Source organism: Solanum stenotomum, chromosome 1 (genome assembly GCF_019186545.1).
Source record: "Solanum stenotomum isolate F172 chromosome 1, ASM1918654v1, whole genome shotgun sequence".
NCBI classification, from domain to species: Eukaryota; Viridiplantae; Streptophyta; class Magnoliopsida; order Solanales; family Solanaceae; genus Solanum; species Solanum stenotomum.
This window is the reverse complement of record NC_064282.1, coordinates 4,345,383-4,364,806: the sequence shown is the minus strand read 5'-3', so window position 1 is coordinate 4,364,806 and position 19,424 is coordinate 4,345,383. Positions and strand designations below refer to the sequence as shown.

At 37.1% G+C, this 19,424-nt stretch overlaps 4 protein-coding genes and 1 pseudogene across 4 annotated transcripts in view; 1 reads left to right on the top strand and 4 right to left on the bottom strand.

Moving 5' to 3' along the window:
* Positions 1-189: 189 nt before the first annotated feature.
* LOC125861484 (plant cysteine oxidase 3) lies at positions 190-5,367 on the bottom strand. The gene is made up of 5 exons (XM_049541371.1): positions 5,145-5,367; positions 4,465-4,616; positions 3,822-3,984; positions 916-1,116; positions 190-786 (listed from the first exon to the last, which is right to left on the bottom strand). Exons 1-5 carry the CDS (start codon positions 5,296-5,298, stop codon positions 662-664), a joined length of 795 nt encoding a protein of 264 aa, XP_049397328.1. The 5' UTR covers positions 5,299-5,367; the 3' UTR covers positions 190-661.
* A 1,367-nt stretch (positions 5,368-6,734) lies between these two features.
* LOC125844248 (protein MIS12 homolog) lies at positions 6,735-13,852 on the top strand. The gene is made up of 7 exons (XM_049523529.1): positions 6,735-7,003; positions 7,111-7,168; positions 7,454-7,573; positions 12,147-12,242; positions 12,328-12,466; positions 13,381-13,518; positions 13,603-13,852. The coding sequence occupies exons 1-7, from the start codon at positions 6,882-6,884 to the stop codon at positions 13,668-13,670; spliced, it is 741 nt and encodes a 246-aa protein (XP_049379486.1). The 5' UTR covers positions 6,735-6,881; the 3' UTR covers positions 13,671-13,852.
* A 1,081-nt stretch (positions 13,853-14,933) lies between these two features.
* On the bottom strand, positions 14,934-16,277 carry LOC125844228 (protein STRICTOSIDINE SYNTHASE-LIKE 11-like). Its single transcript, XM_049523506.1, has 3 exons — positions 16,021-16,277; positions 15,655-15,921; positions 14,934-15,538 (listed from the first exon to the last, which is right to left on the bottom strand). Exons 1-3 carry the CDS (start codon positions 16,275-16,277, stop codon positions 15,064-15,066), a joined length of 999 nt encoding a protein of 332 aa, XP_049379463.1. The 3' UTR covers positions 14,934-15,063.
* Positions 16,278-17,479: 1,202 nt separating this feature from the next.
* Positions 17,480-18,857, bottom strand: LOC125850931 (protein STRICTOSIDINE SYNTHASE-LIKE 12-like; annotated as a pseudogene).
* Positions 18,858-19,309: 452 nt separating this feature from the next.
* LOC125850899 (protein STRICTOSIDINE SYNTHASE-LIKE 10-like) overlaps positions 19,310-19,424 on the bottom strand; it is a 1,202-nt gene continuing 1,087 nt past the window's right edge. Inside the window, exon 3 of the mRNA XM_049530733.1 lies at positions 19,310-19,419. Within this exon, the coding sequence (XP_049386690.1) occupies positions 19,310-19,419 (110 nt within the window). The remainder of the gene's footprint in view (positions 19,420-19,424) is intronic.

Genomic DNA, 19,424 nt, shown 5'->3' with positions numbered 1-19,424 from the left:
TTTTTCGTTTTGATGTATAGTTCTCCAGATGTTACTAGGGACGGTTCTTTCATATTATCACATCAAAAAATTATCTCCATAAAGTTCCCCAAGCTACTCATAGGATTATAATGCTGGAAATGGAGCTTCTGAAACACAAACATGAAAAACGACCATCTAATATTAGTCTTTAATGAGAGTTGTCTGCTGATGTAAATCAAGGCTTGGAAACTTGAGTGCAATTGACAGTAGACTTTTCAATTACAATAAAAAAGTTAGCGGCATCAACGCCTAAGATGAATGACATATTAATAAACACTGGAGTGATTGAAAGATCTTAAATTCCGCGTCTCAAAAAGTTAATATTGGGGAAAGTAATTTGTTGACATGCGGGGTAGCAGATGAGGATCATATGGGACTAATACAACACACCCAGTGTAGTCCATAAGTGAGTAACTAATACAAACTCCAATATACAATGCCAAAGGCTTGACTACGATTTAATACTGTAGCATTTTCATGATTCTAACATGATCAACAGCCTTCTTGAAAATTATGAAGAAAAAACAGATACACATCAGTTAAGCATCATGTATAGGTCAATCTTGGGTAGGGTCAAAGTAAAAGGGCTCCATGAACATCCACACTCCGTACTTACTCAAATGCAGGAAAACGCATATTGCTACCTCTGGATGTCTGGACCCATGTACCTTCCTGGGCGCATGTACAGATCCTCTGGGGTATCAACCACAGCAAGCCATGCATATTCTTGTTCTTTTCCATTATCAACAATTTCATCTCCATGTGCTGCAAATGCATGACATGGTTATCTCAATACAACTCTCGAACAAACTGATTACATCTGACTCCAATCTGAATAGCTAAGCATTCCTTGAGAAAGACGAGGCTTCAAAATGGAAGAGGATAGACACTAACCAAAGCTGGAATAAGGATAATCATGGTAGTAGGTACATCTTCTGCCAGCTGCTTCAAGATAAGGAGGAGCAAGAATGTCCAGAACTGCACAAGGTGTAACGGCAGTAAAACAGTGCAGATTCCCTCCACTCTTGGGATACAAAACGGATGTATCATTTGGTGCATTTACGACCTTATCAACTGCCAACCTAGCCAGTCTCACTGTCAAATAAATACATCATGTTTCTTTTTCTTACTGCTTTTCATTTGTAGTAAATCATAAGGATCTACAAAAAATGAAAAAAGTAGGGAAAATAAGATAGTATAATAACTATCAAAATCAGCAATTTTTTGCATATTATCAGAGATAATACCCAGAAGAAAATTTCAGAGATACTATTTCACTTTGAATTAGCAATACCAAAAGGATATGCAAATGCATGTCGAGTGCTATGATTCAGTGTTTAACACAGTGCTGGTGGATATCAATTTTGACGAGGATTGTACATGAAGTGCAAACATTTAAGAGCATACCTCTTAATCAGTGAAAGAATATACGTCAACAAAGATTTTTTTGAAGTAAAATATACTGAGGAAAGCACCAACAAGTAGGACAAAGCAGTAAACTGCTATAGTGCACAAGGTGAAGAAAGTAGAATCTCAACGGGGCTCAGTCCAGCTCAACTCAAAACTACTGGACTCAAGCTTGACAGACCCCAAATGAAATGGATCAAGCACTAGCAGATAGATTGCAAAAAATAATTGAGCTAATGAGTGGGCTTGCTAAACAAGTGTTGCCGAAACAAGAAAACTGGAACCAGAAATTTTTCAACCATCACTTGTAGATATGTTAAACATGATCAATATATAAATATGATGAAATGAAGAATAGCAAACAGCAAAACACTGATATTTTTTACCAAAAACCAAATAAACCCCAACTTACATGAACTCATAATGCTGAAATACAGGATTCTCCAAAAACGCAAGCTCTACTATAAATCATAATGCAAGATAGTTCTGTCATGTTAGAAGAATGTATCTCTCTTGCTTACCAAAGTCAACAAGCTGCAACCTAAATTTCATCCATAGAAATCTGAAGGTGATTCATAATAAAAGCGCCAATCCTCAAAAAATAAGAAATTAAGAATTTCAGTTATTAATCCAGGTTGACATTTAGTACATCAAATCTTCAGTACTATCCTCTAAATTGCAAAAGTTTTACACCTCCAGCAATTGAAGATAAGTTTTGTGGATATACTTGAAATCAAGAATTTATCATGGTAACTATTGAAGAGGGAAGAAGTTATAGCGCTGGAGATATCACTGCATGCGGTGATGGTAGTGATGAGAGTTCCGCCAAGAGAGATGTGTTTTCTGACAATCAGCATGGCATAATTAGTGGGTAAAAAGAATGAGAAAGACATATATTTCAAAAGCAGAGAATGTACAGGCAGCTGCCTCAACAACTAAGAATGGTTATGCTGTGTATCAAATAACGATGGATGGGAGCAGAACAGATCTGTCATTTGAGAGAGAGAGAGAGAGAGACAGAGAGAGAGAGAGGAGTAGTGGGTATGAATTCTAGCCAAAAGGAAAGTGGGCCACAATGGAGGGATTCGGCCATTCATATACAAGGAGTTATCGCTCTAAAGACAATGATGCAATCGAAAGAACTATAGACAAAAGGGATCGGTAAGTTTGTCTGCTACTATTTGGTCAATAAGGTGTTGCTGGATCCAAGTGTGTGCTAGACAAATATGCAAAATCTGCAAGTTCAAACAAGAATCATAGAAGTATCAATTTTCCAAACAAGTAAGGTGGTCAATTCACAACATTCCCTTTTCAGTTTCAACAGTGACCGAAGGGTTTCACCAGGAAAGTTGTTCAAATGAAGTTAAATAAAAACAAAAAAGAAAATGTCAGTGGCCTAGGACAGTAAAACACTCTTTTCTCAAATATTTGAGTCCACATGACAAGAATATTTTCAGATCCAGATTAAAACATCTTACATATCTGAATATAAGAAGTGTTTTCCACGTTAATAATGAGGATCATTTGGCATATTGGATAAAGTTCACTACACCATCAACTTCAGCTACCTCCACTTTCCACTTGCCAAGTGTCTATAGTAATAGTACTTTGCTAGACAAGTGTTGTAGTCATATACCATCCTCTTACAACTTCTATCATGAAGTTTAAATTATAAAATTTCAAAATAACTCTAAAGTGCAAGAAAGTTCCTCATTAAGAACCTTATAAAAGAAAAGTTTGTAGTTAAGTAAAAGGGTGATCTCTTATCATGATGCTATTTGAAAGAAATGAGGACATCTAAGTAACTACATGGTACCTAACAAATTTCAAGTCCACTGAACACATAACAGCCACAGAAGAGGGACCATAATGGACATGGTCGAGTTGACAAGACCGTCAAATATAAGTGCCATACAAATTGGTGAAGCTAAAAGAAAGACGAGCATATCCTGAATTGCTTTATTATCAAAAAAATTATCCTGAATTGCTATGAATGCAAATCCTGTGCTATTTGAACATCTGCAGTTCTCAAATTCTTTACCATACAATTTCTGGACCATATAGAAACTTTGCTGGATCTAAAAGTTCGCTAACATATTGCGGTGCCTCGGTGGCAAGAGGATCTAAGGAAATATATTAAACTTCCATGTTAATAGTTTTGTCTGCTTTGCCTGGAAAAGTTTCTATATATAACTAATGGTCGTGATATCAAGTCAATGAAGTGACGTCTGGCCACTTTATCATCCACACCCACAAAAATTTAGATTCTTTGAAGTTCACTTCGTGAGTACTCTAATGAAAAGAATGTAAATGCTTTATTTCTTTGGCTCCTCGACATACCTAGAGAGGATTTTAGAAGCCCTTAAAACATTTGAAGTTCGATTAAGACTAACCTGTAGGATGACCAACACGTTCACTTTTCCTGATGCAAGCTGGCTCAACCCAATCATAAGCTTTTACGTGCAAGGATCCATAGAGGACTTTACTCAAAACAGTCATTCCAGGATGATCATGCAATGGAATGACAGCAGAAGTTGGGAAACAAAACATACACATCTGCATACATCATTTCCAATTGAGTTTGTCGTAGCTATTACATAAGCTTGAAATACTCATCTAATGAAAAACCACACATTTGATACTGCTAGAGATAAAGCAACGAAGGCATGATGTCAATAAACGTCTTACGTCTGACATCAAAATTTTCCTACAATATAACTTGAAGAATTATTTTTTAACCATAAAAGTAGACCTGTTCATTCAGGCTTTAAAGTCGGGGTATTTTAGAATGTCCTTGCATGCGTCCAATTAAATTTGTATGTTGTTTTTTCAAAAGGTTCGATGGTGGCGATCCAAAAAAAATCTCACTGTTAACATACAAATAGTGAGGATATCATGTTTTGTCCTTAAGTAGTACATTATTAAAGGCTGTGTTGACACGAGGATAAATCATTCAAATAACAATACAATGAGAGACCATGTAAATGCATTTGACAAATACACATGCAATGCAGCTAAATAAGAACAATATCTTACAGTAAAGTTTTGACCCTCGTGTATATCCACGTATGTTATCGGTTGAGCCCAGCGATCCACCCTGTTGAAGACATTGAGTCCAAAAAGACCATGACCTCTTTCATCCTCCAGGCTTTCATCTTTCAGTCCAACATCTTCAGGACCAATTGTATCTAGAAAAAAAAGTTAAACCTCTTATAATACACAGTCTATGATACCATAAACAGTACCTTTCCTGAACTTCAATTTTAAATACGTATAACAATCCCCATTACTTTCTTGCACACTTTGCACGTTTGTATGTGATAGAAACAGCAAAATAAGTATTCGATTACCATAATAGTGAAAAAAAATGCAAATTTCTCTACGTTAACTATTGCCACTCATACAACATTTTGTAAATCAACTTCCTTTCTTAGCAGTTTTTTCCTACATTCTCATAATCTGATCACTCTTTCAAGGGGTTTGGCAGCTATGCCTTGCACCAACCCCCACCCCTTAATCGACTTCATTCATCATAATCCACATCTAACATCAATATTATGAGCTTAAATAGCTTCGCTTCCTCAATTTCCTTAATAAAAACAGTTCCGGAGCTCACAATTGTCGCATTAAACAAGAATTATTACACTAAATGAAAATGTTAAACATTGAGATAGAAAGGAACCGGTTTCTTAAGCAAAAGGGTAAAAGATAAGTACCCAAAAGCGAATAAAGCTTGTGGATAGCTTGAGAAGAAGGTGATGAAGTTGCAGAAGGCGCAAAAGTCTGCTTACAAAGGTCGAATAAAGCTTGAATGGAACAAGGACTCTTCTTCGTCATCGTGAAGAGCCCTCGAATTCGTTGCACAAACATTACCAGTTTCCGGATTATCGGGTTAGATGAAAATATCAGCAACTTATTAGATCATTTTGACATTTTTGGGAATAATTAAGGACCTGAACATAAATACCAATAAGTTACTTATTATGAGATTTTTTTTATTTTTTTTTTGGCCAGTGGCCATTTTATTCATTCAATAAAGAGATAAATACAAAGCCATGGCCCATGTCATCGGACCAAACTAGAATAAAAATAAAAATAGGCCTAGTCTAAAATAACTAGCCCAAAATATAAAAAATTTCTTATTCTACAAAAAAAAAAAAAAAGTAATAGTGTCTCGTTTGATTTGTTATATAGTTTAGTTCAATAATAAATGTTAAAAATGAAAGAAAAAAAGTACACGAGGGTACCAAACATTTGTATTTTTGTTGTTAGGGGAAAGGGTATAAAATATTGCTGAACTTTTGAAAATAGAATAATTATTTATTCTTTTGGCACAATTTTTCTAAATAATTAATCAAGGGGAATTAATATACTTTTGAATTATTAAAAATGGAGAAAAATTATGTTGTTTCTTTGTTTTTTATTACAAACAATGAGATACCGTTAACCAAGTGGAGCAAATATGTATGTCCTCGATATGGATTTTTTTTAGTAGAAAACATATTTTCGATAACATGACGTGAATTTATATTAATCGAATTTTAATGCGGATACTTGTGCGCTGAAAATGAAATAATATATATATATATGTTGTCTCCACTTTCCACGACGGACTTCACATGAAATGTAATTCCAAAAAGACAATAACAATATAACACAATTAGAAAACTAAATTNAAAAAAAAAAAAAAAGTAATAGTGTCTCGTTTGATGTGTTATATAGTTTAGTTCAATAATAAATGTTAAAAATGACGAAAAAAAGTACACGAGGATACCAAACATTTGTATTTTTGTTGTTAGGGGAAAGGGTATAAAATATTGCTGAACTTTTGAAAATAGAATAATTATTTATTCTTTTGGCACAATTTTTCTAAATAATTAATCAAGGGGAATTAATATACTTTTGAATTATTAAAAATGGAGAAAAATTATGTTGTTTCTTTGTTTTTTATTACAAACAATGAGATACCGTTAACCAAGTGGAGCAAATATGTATGTCCTCGATATGGATTTTTTTTAGTAGAAAACATATTTTCGATAACATGACGTGAATTTATATTAATCGAATTTTAATGCGGATACTTGTGCGCTGAAAATGAAATAATATATATATATATGTTGTCTCCACTTTCCACGACGGACTTCACATGAAATGTAATTCCAAAAAGACAATAACAATATAACACAATTAGAAAACTAAATTAAAACAATACAATTAGTAAACTATATTAAGTTGAAATATTTTTAAAACCAAAATAAAGCTTAAATAGCATGCCAATAAAGTTTTACTGCCTATTTGGGATTATTATTAAATGGAGAAAAGAAAATGCCCAATCTCACCTGGCGGGAAACTGAAGAGGGGCATTGCAAAAGAACAAAAAGGCTTTGGAATCAGAAATTTGAAATTGCAGAAGCACCAAACCCTTGAGGAAATTGAATTTGGGAAGCTTGGAAATGGAAGGCAGCGAGAGCGAGAAGGTGTTCGATTCATTGAACCTAAATCCCCAACTCTTCATCAACGAGGCACTCAATTGTGTCGACGATTTAGTCGACGATGCTTTCGATTTCTTCCACCAGTAAGTAGTTCCTTCTCCAGTCTTCATTTTCAAGTAATCTTCGGTCGAATTCCTTATTTGTTTCAACTCTTGTGCCGTTTATTTTACCTTATGGTGCTCTGTTGTAGAGAGGCAGTAAAGCTTCTGAAGACCGAGGGCACAGATCGATCCGAAGATCTGAAGAAGGTTGGTGTTCATACTTTTTTACGCAAGTGCGTCCTTAGTGCCTTACTCCCTCACTCCCAATTTATGGCATAGTTGTAATTTGAAAGTCATGCAAGTTTTTCTTCTGACCGGAATTTCTTTAGATTTTAAAGTTAATTATTGTGATTTATAATATTTTTAGGTAGTTTTTAAGTTTAGAAGTTTGAATATCAAAATTTCAATTGTGCACATAAATTGAGACTGAGATTATTATTTTGTTAAGTTTAAGCAGCTCAGGCCACTGACAGGCAAAAAGTTCATTTGTAGGGTGTGACTAACATTAAGAACATAATCCAGTTGGCTCTGGATAAGCGGTTGAGCATGTGGGAGAAGTACTCTTTGCACCATTGTTTTACGGTTCCACAAGGGTTCTCTTTGCCCAAAGCTGTACGTTCTCTATTATGGATATCCTGTCTTTTTTTCTTTACCTCGGTTGTCATTTGTCTCATATTGAAATGTATAGTTTCATTTTCTGCATATTGGAAATCCAATCTGTCACATAGTAAATTTTATAATGTCCTTTATTTATATGTCATCCTTTGGTTTAAGACATATTTATAGTCTACATAGATTTTACATCTAAAACAAGCTATTTGAAGCATCAAAACAATTTACCATTAGATCTTTAATATATGCATCAATTGTCATGCTGTAGATCTGATTGCAATGGTAACTTTTTCTTTTTTCATAACTCAATATACAAGAAACCAGACTTTCATAATTACTGTTTTCCTACAAGGAGATCAAGTAAATTTTGGAGGTGATTTGTTTAATTATTCTGCCAAATTTTGTTTCAATAGCACATCTCAAGTTCAGATATGGAGTCTGAGAACAAAAGAAAACTGTTTCTATGAGATGATTGACCATTGGCTCTTTGACCGTTTCCACTCCCTGGGAAATAGGAGAACCTGGTAACCCAGATGGTTAGAGTCTTTCCGTGATGCCAAACAGGTAGGGAACACTGTGACTCAGTGTCACGACCCGATTTCTCGAGTCATGATGGCACCTACTATACCCTACCAGTAGGTAAGCCAACCCGTAACCCAGAACATCAAGTAATGAGTGTAAGGGTAGAAACTAGCGAAAACAATAATCTAAACAAGGACAACAAGGCGGAAGCAACTCAAAATAAATATATACAGAAATTCCTCCTAGAACCTGGAAGTCACTAGTACAGAGCTATCTAATAAAGAGTACAATTCCCAAAAGTGGACCACAACAAACCATGTCTCAAAGGCAACAAGACTAGCTAAAACAAAAGAAGGAGACAAGACAAACCCAAAACGCCAAGTGCTCACCCTCGTCTCCTAATCACAGCTGCGAAAGAAGGCTGAAACTAATCACCGTTGGTAACTTGTACTGGGACCTGCATCACGAAATAGATGCAAAGCGTAGCATGAGTACCAAAACAAAAGGTACTCAGTAGGCATCAAAGGCCGACTGAGCAAAATGGGGTNGCCAAACAGGTAGGGAACACTGTGACTCAGTGTCACGACCCGATTTCTCGAGTCATGATGGCACCTACTATACCCTACCAGTAGGTAAGCCAACCCGTAACCCAGAACATCAAGTAATGAGTGTAAGGGTAGAAACTAGCGAAAACAATAATCTAAACAAGGACAACAAGGCGGAAGCAACTCAAAATAAATATATACAGAAATTCCTCCAGAACCTGGAAGTCACTAGTACAGAGTTATCTAATAAAGAGTACAAGTCCCAAAAGTGAACCACAACAAAGCATGTCTCAAAGGCAACAAGATTAGCTAAAACAAAAGAAGGAGACAAGACAAACCCAAAATGCCAAGTGCTCACCCTCGTCTCCTAATCACAACTGCAAAAGAAGGCTGAAGCTAATCACCGCTGGTAACTTGTACTGGAACCTGCATCACGAAATAGATGCAAAGCGTAGTATGAGTACCAAAACAAAAGGTACTTAGTAGGCATCAAAGGCCGACTGAGCAAAAGGGGTAAAAACAATAAGAAAGTATAGAATCTAGACACAGAGAGGTCAAAGCGGATATGAAGCACACAAGCATACCAGAAATAAACTAAGTACAACTCAACTAAATCTAACTAGACCCCCATAAGCCCAGAAGGTACACTCGTGCGCAAATTTAAATAAAACTTGAACGAACCCCCATAAGCCCGATAGGTACACAAAATAGCTAAGTCTATTGAGAAAGAAGAAAATCGGGCACCCAGTCTAAAGTAACCAAGATAATCCATCAAACTCCACCCAGCCAGCAGTGCACTCCCAGCCCAGCTAGAAAGAGTACCCTAGTGGGCACCCAACCAAACAGTCCACTCCTAGCCCAGCTAGAAAGAGGGACCCGTGGGTGAGGTAGATAGCGCGAGTCGTCCTACCATGCAGTCAACTCCCAGCCCAGTTAGAAAGAGCGACCCAGGGACACCCAACCAGCAGCACAATCCCAGCCCAGCTAGAGAAAGAGGCCCGGGGGCGATCGCCAAAATCACCGAGTATACCCAGGCAGTGATACGCTCCCAGCCCAGCTAGAAAGAACGACCTCGGGGTGATGATATCTCCAATAGGATCCAATCCAACAACAACCATCGTGGAACATCGTCCACTCTAAGAAATCACAGAAAAAAATCCAAGCCTATACTATCTCAATCCCACTCCTTTAGTGATGCACTGAACCTTCGAGAACATGTTGGAACTGCAGAATTAGAGGGAGAAGATACAGAAGTGCAGCAAGCAGCGATAACGCCTAATCTAAGGCTCAAACTATTAGACTTAAGTCTGCTACTCCAGTCTATAAGGAGCTAAGTCATCCGAACGACGTCGGCAGAAAGTCAAGGCTATCCATCCCACACGGGTCATAAGTCTAAGGCAATGCTAGCCTAACCTAGACTAAGGACATCATGCTTACGGTTAAGGATGAACAAAGCATACAACACATAGCATACAAACATACAATAACATTTAGCACATAAGCATGGAACTCTACTAAACCGGTTAACATGGTACTACATCCGAAATATGGCCAATCGATCCTAACATAAGGTATCTAATCAAAGTAACGTAGGAAACTGGTACCCACCCCCAATTCACTCTAATCGACATGATTTTACACAATTAAGCTCAATCTAATAGAAAGGAAGCCGTAGCCTACCTTAAGGCTGATCGCGCGCGCTCCAAATCACTTTGCCAGAGCTTTTCCTTCCCGAACGACCTTTGAATGCGGTCACTCTATCAAATATATGATCACAACGTTAGTATGGTCGTTTAGACACCAAAATCACAACAAACGGAGACAAGTCAATTTTGGAGTCAAAACGGGAATCGTGGGACCGCACCGAACTGTCTGTATTTGACTCCGTCAAGAGACTCAAAACAGTACCCCGAACTTGTGTTCCAAAATGGAACACAATTCGAGGCTCAAAACGCCGCAAAACCCAACATGCAAGAAAATCACACTTTAATCAACTTAAAAGAAAACATGCAGCAGTCTAAACTCGGAATTTACAAGAATCGAATGGTGCCCAACACTCCTTGAACACTCCACGACGTAGCCACGATAATTTCCAACACGTGGGACATTGAATCACCCAAAACCGAGCTAAAATGAGTGAGATATGACCAAAACAAGGAGGTCAAAAACAAAAACTCGAAAAAGGGCCTAACAGTCAGGTTTATAACCAAATTTACCTCGAACGACGCGCACCCGACAACTTCCGAACACTCTACAGCGAAGCCACCAAAAATATGAAGCTCCCGCACTTCGAATCGCCTAATTCGGTTGAGAGATGACTGATGAGGGAGATATGAGATTTTTAAGTTTGGAAAAGGGTGCTGATTTTCTGCACTAAATACACCAGATTTCAGCCTATTTTTTGAAAACTTAAAAACTCTGACGGGGTGCTCGAACCCCATGCACGTAGCGAGATATGCAACCATACCAAATTTGATATTTCGGACTCAATGACACAATCGAAATTTCCATACGAGTTCATCTTGACAAAAAGTGGGTCCCACACCCAACCGCCATTTTAAGTCGGAAATCACAAAAGGGCTCGAAAAATATCGGAAACCTCGGGACGTGAACGAAGGGTCAATCTAGACCAAACTCGACATTCCGGAGTTAACCGCACTAATGGAATTCTCATCTGAGCGCGTTTACTTAGAATGTTGACTAAAGTCAAACTTAGGCTTAAACTTAAAGTTAAAACGCCTAATCGCACCGACTCACACTGAAAACCTCGGGAGCCATGCCGACCATGCTACTAGCCTAGAAATGACCCTTTCGGAGCTGATGGAATCGTTAAAATTGGATTCAGATGTCATCTTCTTGAACTTTTGATCGAAAATGATCGTTCAATGTTCATAAGCTCCAAAAACACAAAAACTTGCACAATAACCAAACGAATGACCAGGTGACCGAACTGTCAGTCCCAGCAAGTCATAAATGACTTGGGGTTGCTACATGAACGCTCTAAACGACACACAAAAGGCAAACCACAGAAATGACCAGGAGGGTCATTACATTTAGCTTGGTTCAATTTTGTAGCCAAATTTATAAGTAGAAAATAGTAAAAGGATAAAAAGTAGGAGCGGAGAAGATTCATGCAAGTTGTTCATAGGACGTGGGTTGAAGAATGTGCTTCCCACTTCCCAGTGCACATTATACTGAAGGTGCACAATTGGAAAGGCAACTATCATCTATTGCAACCTGCAGTTGAATCCATATACAATTATTGGAAAGTGGAAGGAATATAAGTATCAATTACTATTGGTAATTCGTCTGATTGGGACTAAATGGAGCTCTTTAGATGAGAAGAATGCCTGAATGGAATGAAATCTCAATCTTGGTGACCATGCTTCATGCATTTTATTCTTTAATTGTTATTTGGTAAAAGCTGATTCGTTATTTGCTCATTGTTAGTAGACAGTAATTACTCATCTCTATGATTTAATATTACTTTTGGGATGTTTATCTAGGACGGACCATCCAGCGACTCTTCACTTGATACTAATGGTATTGAGAATCCGGAAATAGACTCAAAGTTGGATTTCTTAAGGAACAAACTTTCTCAGGTAGGCAGTCCTCAGAAAATTAGTAGATGCCTCATTTCTATATAAATTGATAATTTTATTCCTTTGCAATTTATGATCTATGCAGGTGGGGAAAGAGTCTGCTGAGCTTAACAGAGAACTACAAGCACTGGAAAGGCAGTCCATGTTAAGTGGTCGCTCTGCTACCTCTCTTACTGAAGCATTAGAGTTGTATCAGCAACAGTCAGTGAATGAGAAGTTTGAAGGTAAATCATTCGCTCAACTCTGGAAATGCTTCTTGACTTGAGAATCATGAAACATCGTTTTGGGAAACAGAGAAGCACAGTCTGGTTACCTTTCCTTAGATACAAGTCTTTATTACTAAAAAGTGAAAACGACATTTATGTGGTATTTTATGACTAGATATTCCCTCTTTCATATTTTGGGTCATAACCTTCAGCAGCTGGGCGAACAACAGATACATGTTACTGCAAATGATCCGGATTTTTATATGAACTATACCTTCCTTTGATATTGACTATAATCTATGCATTTTTTTTTTCTCTTCACTAATTAATATAGGTTACTGTTCTTCCTTTGTCAAGACCTTGAATGACTTGGTATTTTGACACCTTGTTATTAATCGCTTCCTTGCTCTTCCTAAGGAGGTCCAACCAAGTATGGTAAATTCAGTTTCTGCACTGAGTCATGTGTGTGATCGATTTTTGTGGTTCTGCACCTTGACTTAGCTTCTATAACTTGGCAACAGAAAAACAGAAAAGAAGGAAAGAAGATAGAAAAAGAGCAGAAATTAGACATGTCATCTTAGACTACATAGAAGATTGCCTTTGTGTATGGTGTGGTTGTAGCTTGTGAGAAAAATAGGTGTGGGAATTCTCTGTGTGTTAATGAATAATGTGCTGATCATCTAACATCTCTTAAATTTGAGAGTAGAATCGACTTAATCTAGCCTCTGCTTCTAAACTTTTCCTACTTCAGCTCATTGTGTAACTCCTTTATGGATTTGAACTGGTGATTACATTCCATATTGAGAAATCCTTAATAGGGAAGATCTCTTTGAAACTTTCCTTTTGCAAGGTTTTGTGCTTAATGATATAATTCCAGTACATTCATTGAAAAGTTATTGAATATGGTGCCCTTAATTGGCTGTTTCTTCCAGAATTAGTACGGACTGCATCAGATTTTCATACCAAATTGGAGACACTGACAACCAAAATGATGGATAATACTGAGCACCCAAGAGCAAAGAAAAGTCGCATTTCAAATGGTGAACTGTATAGAATGAATAACGATAAAGGTCAGCATTCTGGCAAACTCAATTTAATTGTCTGACAATGCACTTGATATATTTGCATGCTAAATCTTGCATTTCATCTTGTAGGCCTCCTGAGTGTGACAATGGAGGAACTTCAAGAACTTGTGGATGATATAAAGACTCTTCGCGACTAATCGGTGGCTTAATTCTCTAGTGCTGTAAAGAAGTGCTCCTGTAGATTCCTAGTCATGTAAGAAGTTTTTGATGTGATATATTTCTTCGTTTTGAAATGCCTAAAATGTGAGAGATAACAGTAAGCAGTTTACTAGGACATGATTAATGATTAGTGTGGAAAAATAAATAGTTAAAACCTCTTAATTTTATGAGTGTCTGAACAGATGCTAATATTCCATATGTTTTCATTGATTATTAACCACCAAGATCATATAAACAGCTACAGTGATGTAGCCAACATTGCTTGTTCATGCGCATTTGATCTTCTGCAGTATCAATTGCTCCCTGTGCCTTTGCCTGTATTTCTGAGCTGCCTGTAAAATGATTCAGGCCCTATTTCAGCAAGCAGTTTTCTGTTGCACAGTTATTCTACTGCTAAGCATATTAAGTTAATCCCTTTACTTTTATAATCATTAGAAAGATGAAGATGGAATATGAGATTGTCGAACCTGGAGTGTAATGGCTCCTGAAATTATTAAGTAAATAATGCTGGCATCGTTATTGAAGTCTAGTAAGCCACAATAGGCAAAAGGCACTGCCTATCATCGGGTAGTTCATCTGTCAAGAACAACCTTGAGGCCATGACTGATATCATCCAGGTATAGGTCACTAATTAGGTAGTGAAACTGAAGGATCAGGGTCCTCCACACATTGGTTTGTGTATTAAGGCCATTATTGCCGTTGCATTTTTCTTTCTTAAAGAGGAAGCATATGATATTTCATGTAAAGAGTAACGGTTCAAAAAGAAGGAAAATAAATGAAAATAAACCTTAGAAAGTGCAATTAGAACAAAGGGAGGAATAACTATTATTCGGAAGGACCTGTTTGACTATAAACCATATCAAGCTTCCACCTGTTCTTTTTCCTTTTCTTTGCTCTATTAAAAAGAGGGAGTGAGGGTAGGGAAAGCTAAGTTCATAGGTTCTAGAGATGGTGGAAATTTGCAGAGTTAGGTAAAATAATAGTACAAGCAAAGATGTTACTTCAAAAACCACTTGCCATCCAAAACAACTCTGGATGATCAGTAGTCTAATTGTAATGGTAAAACAAGTCACAGATCCCTGTGGATGATTGAAACTAGACCTGCTACCAAGTATGGTTCTTATCCCAATAGGCGGCTAAAAATATCCAAAGTGCTTTGGGTAATTGATAAATTAAAATTCTGTGTAAATCAACTAACTGGGAATTGACATTACATGAAAATGCTTAGTTTGAATAGTCCACATTTGTAAGTTCAAGATTAGTGTCCAGGTAATACAATTGTTATGCTGTAAGTAAGGTCTACAGCCTTTTTTTTAGTGTAGATAGTAAATGCTTTATATCATAAAGCTTATTCTTGAAAGATAGAAGACATCAAACTCTAGAAACACCAACGAAGTTCTGGTCTAAAGACCCAACATAAAGCTTTCCTTTATATTCTTGAACTTCAGTTATCCCATTAGGACTCTTATATTGATCTGTGAAATTACATGTTTCCACGACCCTTCCGAATTGATTGATCCTTTGTCCTAGTGAAAATGTAGTAGGTTGTTTTGTGTTGGAAATAGCCACCCAAAAGTCCCCCAACACAGTCCTCTTAATGTTATCTGGAATTCCATCAACATTTGCGAAAACATCTGATGAATTTGCTTTTGTGCCTTTGAGCCAAAACCTCTGAATTCTTTGAGTAATATATTCTGTGATCAAGACATATGAATTATCTTTGCTGAGTGCCACCCCAATTGGCCCTGACAGTCCACTTAGCAATAATGTGACCTGTTTTGTTCCTATATCATACTCGAACAATCTCCCTGATGTATCTTCGCTTTCAACTATTCTAGTCCTGTTGCTGCCAAAAGTGTTCAAGTTATTTTGCTTGAGTTAGTTACCCCTCTTTCTTAAGAATATTCAATGTAATATTAGAAAAATTAAATTGGACATAATATAAGTTTTTGAGCAACTAACCCAGTCAGGAATATAGCTCCTGAATCTACAAAATAAACTACTCCTTTACTTTGGTCGATATCTAGTGCATCGAGAAAAGCAAAATTCCTGCCCTGAAAGCTAGGAACACGTGTAACAAGCCCTCCGCTTGGTCCAATCACCACGAGTCCATAAAATGCATCAGTTATGTAGAGATCACCAGTTTTGTAGTAAAATCCAAGGCCAAATGGTCTTCCACATATTTGTTGTAATTCTGGGCCATTTTTTCCATCACATTTTGCCTTGGTCCTGAAAAGGAACAGTATAGGGAAAACAAAAGAATATCGAACTTTGAGTATGGAAGTAGACGAAGGGTGAGTTAACTCTTTTTTAATGTGAAAATTTTACCTATTTGGTGATGTAACAGCAAAATCAGTGAAGCCAACTTTTGGACCTTGATATTTGACTATTCTGCCATCTGCAATACCTGTGTAAGGTCCACCACCTTTTCTATCAAAAGCAGAAGCTTCGGGACCTATTATTTGTAATGGAAGTTGGAGCTTGCTAAATGCAGGGAATCGACACCAAGCAATGCTGGGAGAAACATTTAGCATGATACAAATCTGGGCGAACAATACTGTTTTTCTAATTGAGACCTTTTCCATCTTTCTGGTGTGAGTAAAACGATATGCTGTTGATACTTATACTAGCAATTGCCCACCGCCCCTAGCATGTTAAAGGAAATAGATTGGGTCTAATTTAATCTCAATAGTTGACCCAAACACCCTTTCCCCCTCCCTCCCTCCCTGCCAGATTTGATTAGATGATGGCTCAACATTGACTAAACCAAGAATTAGGGATAAGTTTACCTGTCTGATATCATATAAAAAATTAGACCGTGGGTCTAACTCAACCATATCAAAATTTAGCTCGATGTTTGTTCAAGATCATATAAGGAGACAACTCCTTTCCTCAACCAATATGAGACAATCTATCACAACAATGACAAATCTTACAATGAGTTTGCTGATTCGACATATATAAAAGTGTTATGAAGTGAAAACCTATATAGTTGTAATAACAAGTATAGAGAGAGTTACATATACATTTCAAAATTTGGGATTTTAATTTTTAACCAAGAATTCACAACATCAAAATTTTTAATCTGGCACTGATCAAAAGCCTCTTATTTACTAGCTTCCCTCTCTTTTCAAGTTGACAATGAGGGGTGGGGAGTGGGTGGGGGGGGGGGGGGCTTTTGAAAGAAAATTTCAATGCCAAACCCCGGGGGGCACCTAGCCATAGAATTAGTTAGCTTCAGCTACACAGTCTAGTAAGTGATGGAACTTTCCCAAATTAAGTCATTAATCCTATTTCCCTGCTGAACCATTTCAATATCTAAACTAGATGAGATGAATTGTTATAGTATTTCAAATCATTCATGGCACCAAAACATTTTAAAGCTTTTTCTAAAAAAAACTGTAGTTGTTTCATCAATAGTCCAGCAGATGCCTCCGACAATTGTGTATAATATTTTCTTTGGGTTCAAGCAACTGTAGTTTTTTCATCAATATCATACAAACTAGACCTGCCACCTAGTGTGATTCCTATTCCAATAGGTGAGTAGAAATGTCAAAAGTACTAAGGGTGAAAAGAAAAACTAAAATTTTGTATACATTAACCAACTGGGAATTGATATTACATGGAAAATGCATAATTTTATTAGTAAGAAATTACTTTTGTAGGTTCAAGATCACTATGCAGATATAGTACAGATATAAGTGTTATCTGCAGCATTTTTATTTGTTGTAGGTAGTACCCTAAATGTCTATATATCATAAAGCTTATTATTGAAAAGCGGAAGACATCAAACTGTGTAAACTCCGGCAAAGTTCCGGTCTAAAGACCCAACATAAGCTCTGTAAACACCAATGAAGTTCTGGTCTAAAGACCCAACATAAAGCTTGCCTTTATATTCTTTAACTAAAGTAATCCCAAGAGGAGTATCATTATATTGAGCTGTGAAGTTACGCATTTCCACAACCTTTCCCAACTGATTGATCCTTTGTCTTATCGAATATGTGACATTTTGTTTCGTGCTGGCAATAGCCACCCAAAAGTCCCCCAACACAGTCCTTCTTATGTTATCTGGAATTCCTTCAACCTTTCTGAAAACATCGAATGAATTTGCTTTTGGACCTTTGAGCCAAAACCTCCGAATTCTTTGAGCAATATATTTTGTGATCAAGACATATGAACTATCCTTTTGCTGAGTGACAACCCTACTGTCCCTGAAAGTCCACTTAGCAATAAAGTGACTTGTTTTGTTCTTATATCATACTTGAACAATCTCCCTTTCAACTATTTTAGTCCTGCTGCTGCCAAGTAGTTTCAAATTCAGTTAGTTTACCTCTTTTTGCATATTAAATGTAGTTTTTGCAAAATAAGTTTTAGAGGGACAAACCCAATCCGGAATATTGCTCCTGCATCTACAAAATAAATGACTCCGGTTTTTTGGTCAATGTTTAGTGCATCGAGAATGCCAAAACGAGTACCCTCAAAGCTAGTAACAAGTTGTGTAGCAAGTCCTCCGGTTGGTCCAACCACCAAAATTCCATAATATGCATCAACTGTGTAGAGGTCACCGGTTTTTCTGTAAAACTCAAGCCCCAACGGGTTCCCACATATTCGTTGTGATTTTAGGTCATTTGTGCCATCACATCTTATCTTGGTCCTAAAAGTGCATAAAATAAGGACAAGACAAAAATAAAAGTTAATCCTTTAGGATGACTCGGTTGGTTTGGATTACCCGGAATCGATCCCCCCTCAATGCGTTGTGAGTCTGTTGCATAGGGCTTGCCGAATGCGGTTTATATCCCCTATGTGGTTTGCAGGCTATTACACAATGGGGGTTTTCCCAGTGCGCACAAAGTGCTCACCGAGTTTCCAAAAAAAAAGAAGTCAAGCTTAGAAATTGAATTTAGTTACCTATTTGGTGATGTTATAGCAAAATCAGTGAATCCAATTTTTGGACCTTCATATTTGACTATTTTGCCATCTACAACACCAGTGTAAGGTCCATCACCTTTTTTATCGAACGCAACAGATTCAGGGCCAACGATTCGTGATGGAAGTTGGAGCTTCCTAAATGCTGGAAATTGACTGTGAGCAAAACTGGAGGAAACATTTAGCAATATCCAAATCTGGAGAAGGAATATAGTTTTTGTAATTGAGATTGTTTCCATGTTTCTAGTGTACTCAATTAAATAATTATCTCTTGATACTTATACTACCAGTTGCCAACCACCCCTACCTAGCATGTTAATGTTAAGAATACAGACATGAGGTGAAACAATGTGGGACAATCTAACACGCCTTCTTTTTTGGTTTCCCACCCGGTGTCCGGTACCCTCATTGGAACTTCAAGAACTTGTGGATGATATAAAGACTCTTCGCGACTAATCGGTGGCTTAATTCTCTAGTGCTGTAAAGAAGTGCTCCTGTAGATTCCTAGTCATGTAAGAAGTTTTTGATGTGATATATTTCTTCGTTTCGAAATGCCTAAAATGTGAGAGATAACAGTAAGCAGTTTACTAGGACATGATTAATGATCAGTGTGGAAAAATAAATAGTTAAAACCTCTTAATTTTATGAGTGTCTGAACAGATGCTAATATTCCATATGTTTTCATTGATTATTAACCACCAAGATCATATAAACAACTACAGTGATGTAGCCAACATTGCTTGTTCATGCGCATTTGATCTTCTGCAGTATCAATTGCTCCCTGTGCCTTTGCCTGTATTTCTGAG